Genomic DNA, 15,167 nt, shown 5'->3' with positions numbered 1-15,167 from the left:
GGTGTCACCAGAACTAGCGTCCCGTTGGAAGATTTCCTCTCTATTACTGTTCTGATGTTAACCCAAAATGTGGGATTTGATTTTGCGTTCACTGTCAGTGGTAGCAGTATCTCCCTAACGAAGGCACAGAAAGCAATAAAACCTGACAGGGGTTCTAATCCATTTCCACTCTATTCAAAACTAAAAAAAAAGGTTTTGCCTTTAGTGACTGTGTTTTTGAATCTATCAACACTTCAAAGCTTTTATAAAGTAGATGCATACATAAATGAGCTGCATATGTAACGAAACATTGATGGCCCCATGTTAATGTTAACCTCTGTACTCTCTGTACTTAAAAAAACAATCAGATTAGATTTAAAAAAATGCCACATTCTTTACATGTTATACAGCCTGACTGCATAAAAAGTAAAAAAAAAAGTGGGGCTTCAATTGGGATTTAATATAAAACACAATATTAATAAAAAATACAATGTACGAGGGGTCTTCAAAAAGTTTCTGCACTTTTATATATATTTAATAGTAAAAACCCATGTATAATAAATGTATAAATATTATAGCATTAATGCTTGACATTAGGAAATTGTGTGGACATTAGCTAACTTGAGTATAAATGTGCTAGCCTTAGTATGGTGAGAAGCTGTTTTGTTTGCAAATGGAACTGCTCCAATATGACAATGGCTCTTTGATCTAAACAATTTTACATTATTTGCCACCAAATAATTACTGTACAGCTCTTGCATGATAGTATCAGTATAGTAGTAGTGTATCCGTCCTTCCCTTTGCATTCCACACTTCTAGTCAACCAATCATTAGCGAAAACTATACTCCATGTGACTTCTGACAGAAGGATTGCAGTTAGGGTAAAGCGAAACCAGGGAAAGAAGCAGCTACTAGGATCTGTGCAACATACTTTTTCTTAGTGGAAGGCAAAAACAGTACCAGCTAATTTCTCACTCTGATAGTATTAGTCAATGCTGCTGTTTTATAGAAGATATGTAAAATAGTTAAAACCCAAATTTGTTAGATTTTTAAAACATGTAGGAAACATTGGAATATTTTAAAATTATGCAAAGCTGCAAGTGGCAGGAATATAAGAAGTTATGTTATTCTTAAAGCAATGAGGAAAACTATGTGACTGCTTTATAGCTGTTTAGGTGTGCTTGTGTTTTTTTTCAATACAGCACAAACTATCTCCAGGGAATTTTTCTTTTTTCATTCTGCATACACAAGCTTAAACAAACATCTAGAAATATGAAAATAGAAGAAAAAGATTTCTGTGAATTGAAGATGACAACATGCAAGATGCAAAATAAGGTAAGTGAAACTTTGGCTCCTTTAGGTAGAGATTGTTCTGTATCTCCACTGTGTAGATATCTTCACCAATTAACACATCCTGTCAAACAGCACATTCAATACCTTTCTCTTTTGACCCAGCTACTACAGAAAAGGTTACCAAACTTCTCTCAGACACTCAACTAACCACCTATCTCCTGGACCCTGTAACTTCACAACTACCACGGTCGCCCTCTTTTTCTATTCTATGCTCTCTCACTCACATTTTAAATGTCTTCCTCTCTACTGGCACCTTCTCCTCAGCATGCACAGATCACCTCTATACTCAAAAAGCCCTCACTGGACCCCACCAGCCTGAACAGCTTAAGACCAACCCCCTTGCTCCCATTTACTTCTAGACTTTTAGAACATTAAGTCCTCATGCACACGGACGTTTTTACAGCTGCTTTTTTGAGCTTTTTTTGCAGCTTAAAAAGGCCTGTCTATGTTAGTCTATGGCTTCATGCCCACCTAGGCGTTTTTGAGCTGCAAGTGGCATAGGCGTTTTTAAGCTGTAAAAAAAACCCAGGACCAGTGGGTTCTGAAAGACGTTTTTCAGCTGTAAAAACGCTCTAACGCTGAAAAACGCTCAAAAACGTCATTTACCAACGTTTTTTAGCGTTTTTGATCCATTGAAAAAAAAAAAAAAAAATTTGAAAAAAAAAAAAAAACGCTCAAAAACGCTAACGCGGAAAAACGCTCAAAAACGCTAAAAAACGCTATTGCAAGAACGCTGAAAAAAGTTAAAAAAAATCACTGCAAAGATACTGGCGTTTTCATAACGTTTTTTTAACAGCCTGTGTGCATGAGGGCTTAGTCTAAAACCATCTGAATTCCTACTTCATGGAAAACAAACGTCCTGACCCCCTACAGTCTCGTTTTCCCTCACAGCAAACTGCCCTACTAAAACTCACTAATGACTTACTAACTGCTAAAACCAATGGCCCCTACACCATATTCTTACTACTAGACCTTTCTGTGGCCTTTGATACTGCTGACCACTGGCTTTTTATCAATAATCTCCACTCGCTTGCCATCCAAGACTCTGTTCTTTCCTGGTTCTCCTATCAATCATGTTCTTTTAATGTTACCTACAACTCTGTCGCCTCTCCACTTCCTCTTTCTGTAGGGGTCCCCAAGGTTCTGTCCTTGGACTCCTTCCCTTCTGTATCTACGCCTCCTCTCTGGGTCACTAAATAACCTCCCATGGCTTCGCTTACCACCTCTATGCTGATGACACCCGAATCTATCTCTGTACCCCACAACTCACTCCTTTAATCTCCTCTCGCAATACTAACTTACCAACTGACATATCAGCATGGATGTTACACCACTTCCTCAAACTAAATCTTTCTAAAACCGACCTCATAATATTCCCCATTGCTCATGCCCTTCTCCCTGACTTTTTCATCAATACTACAACCATCAGTCCCTCCCCTCCCACCAGGATACTATGTGTAATTCTAGACCAGTGATGGCGAACCTTGGCACCCCAGATGTTTTGGAACTACATTTCCTATGATGCTCACCTACACTGCAGTGTGCATGAGCATCATGGAAAATGTAGTTCCAAAACATCTGGTGTGCCAAGGTTCGCCATCACTGTTCTAGACTCTGACCCCAAATTAAATCACTGTCAAAAGCATGTAAGCCCAATAACATCTCTAAAATATTCCCCTTTTTAACCAATGAAACGACCAAGCTACTCATTCATTGTTCCTTGTTATCTCTCGCCTTGATTTTTGAAACTCCCTTTTCATTGGCCTACCTCTCCATAGGCTATCCCCACTTCAGTCTATCATGAATGCTGCTGCCAGACTCATCTACGTTACCAACTGCTCCTGGTCCACCATCCCTCTATGCCAATCCCTCCACTGGATTCCAACTACTAATTAAATTCAAAATGTTAATAACATATCAAGCCATTCACAAATCTGCCCCAAGCTACATCACCAATCTTGTCTCAAAATATCACCAAAACCGTCCTTTCCGCTCCTTCAAGACCTCCTACTCTCTAGCTCCCTATTCTCATCCTCCCATGCTCACCTCCATGACTTCGCCAGAGCCTCTCCCATCCTCTGCAACTTTCTACCCTAATCTGTCTGACTTTGTCCTACTCTGTCCACCGTTAAGTAAACTTTAAAAGCCTATTCCGACTCCACCTAACAGTTGAACTTTTAATTCTTCCATCAGCTCATCCCTCACAATTATTACCTTTTGTACCACTTGCCCCACCTTAAGCTCTTACGAGCAGGGCCCTCCTAACCCTCTTGCGCTGTATTGTATTGTAACTGTACTGTCTCTGTTTATATTGTAATGTACGGTGCATATTGTTGACGCTATATAAGTACTGACAAGCATCACTGATGGGCACTGATTGGCATCATAGGGGGTGGGAGACAGCTGTAGTTGGGCTTTAAAGTGATTGTAAACCCTTACTTATACCCAGTGAAGTGATTGGCCTCGGATGATACCCAGAGACAAAACAAACCCTCTTACATACCTTGTATCTGTTTATCTGCAGTCTTTTCTTCTGAACATCCGTTCTAATTCCAGAATTAATAAAGCTTGTCTGAGCTGTCAGAAACAGGTGGTGGAGAGTTGAAGTTACACTCTGCAGAGCTCAGTGAGAAGAGCCCCCTATTTACACAGCACACAGGATCCCTCCCCAGCACCTTTTTTCTCTTGGTGTCAGGAAAACTTGTCAAAAGCGACTCATGTAGATAGCAGAGGAACAAGGCCATTGGCTCCTGCTGCTGTCATTTACAGCCAGTGAGGAGAGAGTGGGGGTGAGGGTGAGCCATGCTGAGTGTGGCTCAGGAATGAGTCCGCACAAGTGCCCCCATAGCAAGGGCTTGCTATGGGGGCATTTGGCGGGGGAAGGAGCCAGAAGCGCTGACAGGGGACCTGAAAAGAGGAAGATCAGGGCTGCTCTGTGCTATACTATTGCACAGAGCAGGTAAGTATTACATGTTTGTTATTTTAAAAAAATTAAAATTGTAGGTTTACAATCACTTTTAAAAAGTTGATATAAATAGGCCAGTGGCAAAACAGTGTCATAGTATATTTCGTGAGCATAATTTCTTAAAATACCACACTACATTGTCGTAATAGTTAATATGTCTTAAATAAACTGTCAGAACAGAGGGCACTCTGCAAGTAGGTGTTTGGTGGAAATTGGCTAGCATCAGGACAGTACCTGAGCACTTGAATGGACAGCAAATAGTAAAAGCTCTTCTTTAACGCTCCTACTGCCAACCGCACCATTGTGGTCTGCAGCATTTGCCTGCAGAATGTAAGCCGTGAAGAAAGCAGCAACTACTTACTATTCAGGTACCATATTCATCAGGAAACACAGGCAGCAGAAGGCCTACACTCTTTATTATTCCTCACTTTCTGCATCTCCACTCCTTGTCCCCCATAACACTCTCCCTACTGCATCCACTGCAACGTCTGTGGCCTTTAGTGACAGGGAGGCAAATCTCAAAAGGGGTTTCAGAGACTTAGGATATACCACATTAGGCAGGGAAGAGGGTCATTGGGCCACGCTTAGAACAGACTAGTGAAGACTTGAACCTCTGCAAAATTCTCGTAAGGTAACAATGCAGTCACCTAAACCCTGTTCCTCACTTGCCTCATTGGAACCAGCAGTCCCCCCCAGCACCCCAGAACATATGCAAAGTTCTAGGCTAAATGCTGCAATCATTACCAGCATCTCCAGGCCTATTCTGGTGCTCTGGCACTTTAAAGGTACCCCGCTATATTTTTAGGCTGCCCATCCTTACACAATGCAAGGGGAGCACATGCAGCAGCAAATGCAGAGTATAAATTCTACAACTGGGAGAATGGCAAGCAGCAGTGAAATCACTGAATCCTATTCATAGGCTGCCCGCCCTAAAATCTTCCTTCAAGGGCTACAAATATATCAGAGAAGCTACCGGGTGAGGCTTTGGGGAGACCTTTTTTTACCCTGCTAGTGGTGAATCGTGAAGGGAATACTGAAGGGGTAAAGCCTTTATCTTCTTACTTCTCCCAAGCTGCCACTTGCCTGCAAGCGCTGCTAATGTACCCTTTTCCTTCTTCTTAAGGGCACATAGTAACCATTCTTTGGGGGCACTGCTAATGTGTTCTTTTCCTCCTTTTCGTCAAGGGCGCTTAGCTGCTGATTTTGTTTCAGGACTGCTAATGCACATCTTTCCTCCTCTTCCTCATGGGCACATAGCAGCCTATTTTTTACTGCTAATATGCTCTTTCACTCCACCTCCTGAAGGGTGCAGAGCAGCTACTTTCCCTTCTGTGCTGCCCATTTGCCCTTTTCCACCTTCTCCCCTTCAGCTAATCATGCCATAGCTGAGCCAAAGAGGGGAAATGAGATGGTAGATGGAAAGAGGTTGAATATAATCAACAATTGAAAGAATACTGATACAGATCTGAAAGGCTAATAAACCATGAAATGAGTTGTAACAAGTAATCTGACTCCAGGGAAATGTCAGCAACACAAATAGATAATGTGACAGCCTAAGGTGTGATAGTGTAGTTACATACTTACATAGTTAGTCAGGTTGAAAAAAGACACAAGTCCATCCAGTTCAACCATAAAAAAAAAAAAAAATAATATAAAAAATATTGTACAATCCAATATACCCAATTCTATACCCACAGTTGATCCAGAGGAAGGCAAAAAACCCCAGCAGAGCATACTCCAATTTGCTACAGCAGGGTAAAAAATTCCTTCCTGATCCCCCAAGAGGCAATCAGATTTTCCCTGGATCAACTTTACCTATAAATGTTAGTACCCAGTTATATTATGTACTTTTAGGAAAGTATCCAGGCCTTTCTTAAAGCAATCTACTGAGCTGGCCAGAAACACCTCAGGTGGGAGTCTATTCCACATTTTCACAGCTCTTACTGTGAAGAAACCTTTCCGTATTTGGAGATAAAATCTCTTTTCCTCTAGACGTAAAGCGTGCCCCCTTGTCCTTTGTGTTGACCTAAGGAGAATAACTCAACACCAAGTTCACTATATGGACCCCTTATATATTTGAACATGTTGATCATATCCCCCCTTATTCTCTTCTTCCCAAGAGTGAATAAATTCAGTTCCTCTAATCTTTCCTCATAGCTGAGCTCCTCCATGCCTCTTATCAGTTTGGTTGCCCTTCTCTGCACTTTCTCCAGTTCCCCGATATCCTTTTTGAGAACTGGTGCTCAAAACTGAACTGCATATTCCGCATGAGGTCTTACTAACGATTTGAACAGGGGCACAATTATATCTCTCTCTCTGGAGTCCATACCTCTCTTAACCTCCCTGGCGGTATTCCCGAGTCTGGCTCGGGGTGAGATTTTAGTACCAAAAGCGGTAACCCCGAGCCAGACTCGGGATCGCATCGCTGGATCCTGGAAGACGTGACTTACCTTGTCTCCGGGATCCCGCGATGTTCTCCCGCTGTGTTCGGCGGCTGGATCTTCCGCCTGATGCACTGTGTGCCCTGGCTTCCGTTCCCTGCGAGCATAGCGATGCAGGGGGTGGAACCGGCGGCAAATTCAAATAGTATAAAACACAAACACACTGATACATTGTAAACCTATTGGATTACATTACTAAATAAAATAAAATTGACCTTAGTTTGCCCCCCAGTGCTTTGTCCAGTGCCCCTGCCTGCAGTTTGACTGCACTTTCTGTCTGGAAACTGCAGAGCGACCATGGCATCAAAAAAGTGCGCTTCGACCTCAAAAGCGGCATATGACCTGCTGGAAAATAGCGACAGCGAGACAGAATCGCTTGCAGAAGTGAGTGATAGCGATTCATGGGGAAGTTCGTCATCAGGCACGGAAAGCGATTTCAGCGATGATCCTGCGACTGTGCCCAGTGATGTGCGGACTTGGTGCTTGATTGACTGCGGTACAGAGCACGCAGCGCCCCCAAGATTCCCATTTACTGGAGCACCTGGTATCAAAGTGGAGGTTGAATATGACAGCCCCTTGGGATACCTCCAACTCTTTTTGACTGATGAGGTTATAGAAAGAATTGTTACAGAGAAAAATGGGTACCAGGAGCAACAAGCTGCTATACCTCAGAGGTTTTCAAGGAGCAGAAAATGGAAACCAGTGACCAAAGAGGACATCTGGAAGTTTCTGGGCCTAATTATTCTCCAGGGAGTGGTGGGGAAACCCCTGCAGCAGTGGTACTAGACAACCAACAAAATACTAGCCACTCCTTTTTTTGGCACCATCATGTCGGAGTACACATTTTCTCTCATAATGAAATATCTGCATTTTCAAAATAATGAAGAATTTGATGAGACTTCTCATCCAGCTCCAAAACTGAAAAAGATTTGGGATCTATATCAAATTATTCAGAAAAATTTCCAGCAGACCTATGTACCAGACAGAGACGTCAGTATTGACGAAAGTCTAATGGCCTACAAAGGAAGACTTAGCTGGATACAGTACATCGCATCTAAGAGAGCACGATTTGGCATAAAATCATTCATGCTCTGTGAAGCCAGCACTGGTTGCATATGGAATTTGGTCCTTTACACCGGGAAAGGGACCAAATTCAATGAAAGATTCAGTAATTATGGAATGGCAACCACTTCTGTTCTTACTTTGATTGAGCCATTGCTGAATCAGGGGTACTGTGTAACCACAGATAATTTTTACACTTCTCAGAACTCTACGAGTTCCTTCTACAGCACAAGACGGATGCATACGGGACTGTTAGAGCTAACTGGCGTGACATGCCGCCAACCTTTGGCAATAAAAAGCTCAAGGCAGGAGAAATAGTTGCCTGGCAGAAAGGCAAAATAATGGCACTGAGATGGCGCGACAAACAAGATGTGTGCCTAATGAGTACCATTCACAGCACCTCTACTGTCATGGTACATACAAAAGGTGGAAAAGATGTAATGAAACCTCAATTCATAATGGACTACAACAACACCATGGGAGGTGTTGACAGACCTGACCAGGCCATGACTTTTTATTCTGTGATGAGAAAGCAACAAAAAAAATATTACAAAAACATCTTCAGGCATCTTCTTGAACAGTGCCTGTGGAACGCTTTCATTCTTCTAAAAAAAAAGAGTGACAGGCCTGTGGTTCATGCGGACCTTGTTTGGAAAGTTGCCGAACTTATATTTCTCAAGCACCATACACCAACCACTGTAAATAGATTTGGACGTCGTGCTGCTGGCGTTGTGAACCCAGAACACCTGACAGGTCGACACTTTATGGACCACATTCCACCAACAGAAAAGAAGGCAGCACCCACAAGGATGTATGTGGTTTGCTGCTCTAAACGTGACCAAACTGGAAGGAAAATCAGAAAAGAAACCCGGTTCTACTGTCCTGACTGTGATGTCGGACTTTGTGCTGTACCCGTTTTAAAATTCTCCATACCCGAGACGTTTACTGAAGCAATATGACTACTAATATTGCACTCTTGTTTGGCCAAAAAAAATGTCAGTGTTTTTGATTATATTATTTACTAAAATTTATTGAAAAAAAATTATTATTACTATTATATTATTATTTGTTATTATTTATAGTTATTTATTATATTATAATTTATGATTTTGTGTTTTAAACTTTATCATACCCAGGATGTCTACTAGACTCTTGTTTGGACAGATTTCAGTGAGTTATTCCTAAGAATTACAGGCCTACAATATAAAACGCCAAATTTCCATGCAAAATAATGGTACCGCTTTCAGCACCTAAAATCTGAAATAATCATACCACCAGGGAGGTTAATACAAGAAAGGACTTTGCTCGCTTTGGAAACTGCAGCTTGGCATTGCATGCTATTATTGAGTTTATGATCTACCAAAACACCAAGATCCTTCTCCACTATAGATTCCCCCAGTTGTACTCCCCCTAGCATGTATGATGCATGCATATTCTTAGCCCCCAAGTGCATAACTTTACATTTCTCAACATTAAACCTCATCTGCCACATAGTCGCCCAATTAGACAGTGCATTGGGGTTGGCTTGTAAATTGGAGACATCCTGTAATGACGTTATACCACTGCATAGCTTGGTGTCATCTGCAAAGATAGAAATGTTACTTTTGATCCCAAACCCAATATCATTTATAAAGCTATTAAAAAGTAAGGGTCCCAGCACTGAACCTTGGGGTACACCACTGATAACTTTAGACCATTCAGAGTAAGAATCATTAACCACTACTCTCTAAATTCTGTCTTTTAGCCAGTTTTCTATCCATTTACAAACTGATATTTCCAAGCCTGTAGACTTTACCTTACACATGAGCCTTGTGTGCGGAACTGTATCGAACGTTTTTGCTAAATCCAAGTATACCACGTCCACAGCCACCCCTCTGTCCAAGGTTTTATTTACCTCTTCATAAAAAGAAATCAGGTTTGTCTGACAACTTCTGTCTTTCATGAATCCATGCTGTCTGTTGCTTAAAATGTTTTTCTCCAGCAAGAACTCGTCTATGTGGTCTTTCATTAAATGCTCCAGTATCTTCCCGACTATAGAAGTTAAACTAACAGGTCTATAGTTACTTGGTACAGACTTTGATCCCTTTTTAAATATAGGCACCACGTTCGCCCTGCGCCAATCCAGTGGTACTATTCCTGTCATTAATGAGTCCCTAAAAATTAGATACAATGGCTTTGAAATTACAGAGCTCAATTCTTTTAGGATCCATGGGTGGATGCCATCAGGTCCAGGTGCTTTACTCACCTTTATTCTGTCTAAATATTTCTGGACCATATCACTTTTGAGCCATTGTGGATCATTCAGGGCTGTGTCAATACCACCCCCGTTATGGACATGAGCTCCCCCATGCTCTTTTGTATACACAGAGCTGAAGAAAGTATTTAATAAATTAGCCTTCTCTTTGTCCCCAGTCACTCACTCTAGATTATTTTGTAAAGGGCCTACATGCTCAGACCTGACCTTTTTACTATTAATATATTTGAAGAATTGTTTGTAGTATAGATGTAGTACTTGTATGTAGTGGCTGGAGACAGGAAATATCCAGTGTTGCTATTCTAAATAACTCTTCCGGTTGGGTAAAAGTCCAGTACTGGGGGGTTTCCATAGCTTAGTGTTTCAAACTATTTGGAGGAAGCTGGCTTCCCTGTGGCGGGTCAACACAGGTGTCTGTCAGACATCTGGCGCATGTGTGATTTTGTCTGTAGGCATCTGTTGGCTCTCTTTTATCAACTAGTTTTAGGAATCAGTGGTTCCCTTCCTCAGGATGTACATTTTATTATTTACATATTTACATTTAAAATACTTTTGTTTAATTTTTTTTTTTCACGTTGTTTCATTTTTTTTTTTCTTGAAAGATTGTCACTGTATTGACCCTTCCAAGCTTATTAGCTTGTCAACAAAAGTTGGCATCCTGTTTGTTCACAGCAGCCAAAAGGATGATTACCCAGGTCAGGAAGAAACCTACATTTCCCCTTCCATGGAGTGAGAGACCGTTTGACAACAATGATGCTTAATAAACAAATGTCCAGTATTCTTAACTGCTTCCCACTGGCTGTATTGTAAAATGACGGGCAGGCAGAAGCACTCTCATTCTGGGTCTTCCTACTCTCGACACGATTGCGTGGTGATCAGTGGTGCGCTCTGTCCCTGGGACACAGCACAGATCCCAGTAAAGAGCCAACCATAGCTGATCACATGTAAACAAAGAAATGCCGGTTATCAGCATTCCTCTCCTCACGCTGACAGCGTATGAGGAGAGGTGAGCCGATCAGCGGCATTTCCTCATAGGGGAGATCTGCACAGATAATCGGGACACTGATCATCAGTGCAGCCCCATCAGTGCCCAGCAGTGATGCCAATCAGTCCCTATCAGAGCAGCCCCATCAGTGCCCAGCAGTGATGCCAATCAGTGCTGCCTTCCAGTGCCCATCATTGCCGCCAATCAGTGCCGCCTATCCATGCGGCCTATCAGTGCTGCCTATCAGTGTGCATCAGTGCCGCCTATCAGTCCATATCAGTGCTGCATATTAATGCCTCATTAGTGCAGCCTCATCAGTGCCGCCTATTAGTGCCCGTCAGTGCAGCCTCATCAGTGCACTTTAGTGAAGGAGAAAAATTACTTATTTACAAAATTTTATAACAGAAACTAAGGAGAAATTTTCTTTTTTTTTCAAAATTTTCCATCTTTTTTCATTTGTTTAGCAAAAAATAAAAAACCCAGTGGTGATTAAATACCTCCAAAAGAAAGTTCTATCTGTCTCAAAAAATTACAAAACTTTTGTTTGGGTACAGCATTGCATGACCAAGCAATGGTCATTCAAAGTGCGACAGCGCTGAAAACTGGCCTGGGCAGGAAGGGCTGAGTTCCTAAAAATTTGGGAACTATGGTTGATGTATGCCTGCCCTGATCTCCCTCTGACAAGCGTTGGTTGGTTCTAACTGGTGTCTCACGTGATCCTGGGTCCCTGCTAGGGCTGCAACTAACAATTATTTTCATAATCGATTAGTTGGCTGATTACTGTTTCAATTAATCGATTAATCGGATAACCTTAAAAAAGTGTATCATTTAGTTAATATGTAAAGTATAAAAAAAGGCAATTTATTCTTACATATATCTATGCAGTGGTAAATATAAATTACCAAATATATGGTTAGGGAACAAAATTACCAACTACATGATTAGGAAAGCAAATATACGCTGAGAATAATAGACAGAAGAGATATACCGTATATACTATTGGAGGTTAAATCTGATAAATATCATCAGACTCAGATCAAATTTTTTATTTCAATGTTAAATGAACTGTAGTGCGTTTCTGCAAAAAGCACCAAAAAACGCATAGGTGTGAACCAGGCCTAAGACATTTAGTAGTAGCAGCATGCTTTTTTTTTGTATCACCTGTCATCATGGTGTTAAAATGAGCTCTTTATAGTACAAAAAGAGCAGATAATTGCTACTATAAGAGGTTCATTTATACTGTGAAACAGTGAAAGTAATCACACATATATATAATAATATAATATATATAATAAATACACCCAGAAGTAGGATATATAGGCATTTTAACTAGGAGTCAGACATGAAGCTATATGAAGGGTAGAAGGGAGATATAAATCTTTTATATTAAAGTAGTAAAAGCTGAGACTTTTTTTTCCTGGATATAAACATTTTAAGTATAATGCACAATACTGGTAAACTATTACTTTAAATGTAATTGTAATGCCGATTAATCTGCTGGACAATTAATCGATTATGAAAAGAATTGACAACTGTTTTCATAATCGATTAGTTATTGATTAATCGATTAGTTGTTTCAGTCCTAGTCCTTACTCTTCATTTCTCTCCCTTACCTTGCTCTTACCTTCCTTTCTTGTCTTTGCTCTCTGTTTCTTTTCTCTTGATGGGTTCCTAAGCCCTCTTTAGTTGTTTATTGGTGCCCAAGATTACAGTACTTAGAATGGGGATACCGGCAAACATGTTCTGCTGGATACTTTTGCAAACTACAAGGTTTTCCCCAAAACACATACAGTATCTCACAAAAGTGAGTACACGCTTCACATTTTTGTAAATATTTTATGATATCTTTTCATGTGACAACACTAAAGAAATGACACTTTGCTACAATGTAAAGTAGTGAGTGTACAGCTTGTATAACAGTGTAAATTTGCTGTCCCCTCAAAATAACTCAACACACGCCATTAATGTCTAAACCGCTGGCAACAAAAGTGAGTACACCCCTAAGTGAAAATGTCCAAATTGGGCCCAAAGTGTCAATATTTTGTGTGGTTACCATTATTTTCCAGCATTGCCTTAACCCTCTTGGGCACTAGAGCTTCATAGGTTGCCACTGGAGTCCTCTTCCACTCCTCCTGTCAGGGCTGGGCTCAGCCCTTCCTTCTCTGAGCTGGCTGCTCAGCTGTCGGCTAACTGCCAGCTCCCATCTCTCTCCACAGTTACCCAGCTGTTGTTGATTCTGCTTGTCAGTCCTGTCTTATTAAAGTCGTCCAGCTTACTTGATTTCTGCCTTTGTCTTTGTCAACATCACAGAGATTTTCTCCTGCAATCCTGTTGAAGGCTCGGCTGACGTTCCTTCTGCCTCCTGATCCTGCTTGCTTACTAATACATTTATCTCTGGCTCTCTGACATTTGCTTGGCTGACTACCCGATCTGGTTACTGAACTCTGGCTTGTTTTGACTACGTTTACTCCGTTTACCTTATTATTATTAAACAAGTGTGATTTAACTTTACTTCTGTCTTGGTCTGATTCATGGTTCCTGATAGTAGGCGAAGGCCATGAATTCAGAAGATACAGTCAATCCACTTGTTGGTATTATTTTTTCCAGATTGGATGAGCAAGATCACCGCATGGATCAGTTTGCCATAGCGTTACAAACGCTCCTGAGTCGCACGGCTCACCTGGAAACTCCCACTGCGGCTGCTCCGGTACAACCTGAGTGGCAGGCTATCCCTGCTGCGGTGCCCGTCTCTGTGCAGGCACCCGCCTCGAGTATTACCTCTATAAGAGGTATGTCTGGTTCTGTTCCGCTTTCCCAGCGATTTGGGGGTGATACAGTTCAATGCAGAGGGTTTCTCAACCAGGTTGAGATTTACTTTGAGATGCTGCCCCAGGCGTTTCCCACAGACAGAAGCAAAGTAGGTGTCGTGATATCTTTGCTTTCTGAGAACCTTGGCCTGGGCAAACCCTCTATGGGAGACACAAAAACCTGTTGTCTTGAGTTACCCTGACTTCGTGGCCTCCTTTAAAAGGGTATTTGATGTTTCAGTTTGGTCTGTGCTCCCTTGATGAGCACATTATTTAAGGTACCGTAAGAGATGGATACTGTTAGGCTCTGAAGAAGAAGGTGCTACCTTCGAAACGCGTCAGCCAGCAGCGGTCTGCACGTCTTGTCCATAGGTCTGGAGACTGCTACTATCATTTGACTATTATGCATGATTTTTATCTACCCTTGTGAGTAGTACTTTTACATTTTCTGGTTTAATAAACCTTTTTAAAGATAATGCACTAGGCCGGTGCACCCTCTCTTTTCTGTTTTTTGTCTGTATGTTAGGATTTCCCTATCCTTGAGGGCAGCAAGGCTGAAAGCTACCATCCATCGAGAACTTTGAACTGTCGGGCTTATACATTTATGCGCAAGAGTTTTTGTTTTGTTGTATTTGATGTTTCCGCATGCTCCACTTCTGCTGCCAAGTGCCTCATGTTCATCAAACAGAGTACGAGAACTGTTGCCGACTACGCCATCGAATTCCGTACTCTGGCAGCAGAGGTTGCTTGGAACAATGACGCCCTCGTGGCTGCTTTTTCCCATGGTCTCTCGGATTCCATCAAGGATGAGATAGCAGCCCGAGATATACCCACTGAGCTGGAGAGGTTGATCACGTTTGCCATCCTCATTGACTCCAGACTCAGAGAAAGACTCTCTTTTAAGGAGTGCTTGCGGAAGCCTCCTGTACGTTTGCCTTCGAGCCTTGCAGTCCCACCTGTGCCTCCCTCACCTCCCATGCCTCCTGGTACCGAGTCGGTCAGTGAAGATGAACCCATGCACTTGGGCTTCACACGTCTCTCTGCGGATGAGAGAGCCTTTAGGAGGAGGGAGAGATTGTGCCTTTATTGTGGCCAGGCAGGTCACTTTTTGACTTGTCCTACCCTTCGAGGGAACGCCTGAACCTTGAGGTCCTGTCATGGACAGACCTTAGGTGGCGTTGTTTCGTCCCCAGTTATCCAGAAGGATAAGCCCTGGTTTCGGTCACCCTTTCTTGGGCTGAGTCGTCCATCGAGATATAGGATCTAATCGACTCTGGGGCTGCAGGCCTGTTCATTGATGCTGCCTTTGTATCGCAGCACT

General features: G+C 41.9%; 1 protein-coding gene across 1 annotated transcript in view; it reads left to right on the top strand.

Annotated features, from left to right (window-relative positions):
- The first annotated feature begins 830 nt into the window (after window positions 1-830).
- The window catches only part of BATF2 (basic leucine zipper ATF-like transcription factor 2), a 70,004-nt gene continuing 55,667 nt past the window's right edge, over window positions 831-15,167 (top strand). The window contains exon 1 of the mRNA XM_073604874.1: window positions 831-1,314. Within this exon, the coding sequence (XP_073460975.1) occupies window positions 1,252-1,314 (63 nt within the window). The 5' untranslated portion in view covers window positions 831-1,251. The remainder of the gene's footprint in view (window positions 1,315-15,167) is intronic.

Source organism: Aquarana catesbeiana, linkage group LG11, assembly GCF_042186555.1.
Source record: "Aquarana catesbeiana isolate 2022-GZ linkage group LG11, ASM4218655v1, whole genome shotgun sequence".
Taxonomy (NCBI): Eukaryota; Metazoa; Chordata; class Amphibia; order Anura; family Ranidae; genus Aquarana; species Aquarana catesbeiana.
This window is presented reverse-complemented; position numbering and strand designations above follow the sequence as displayed.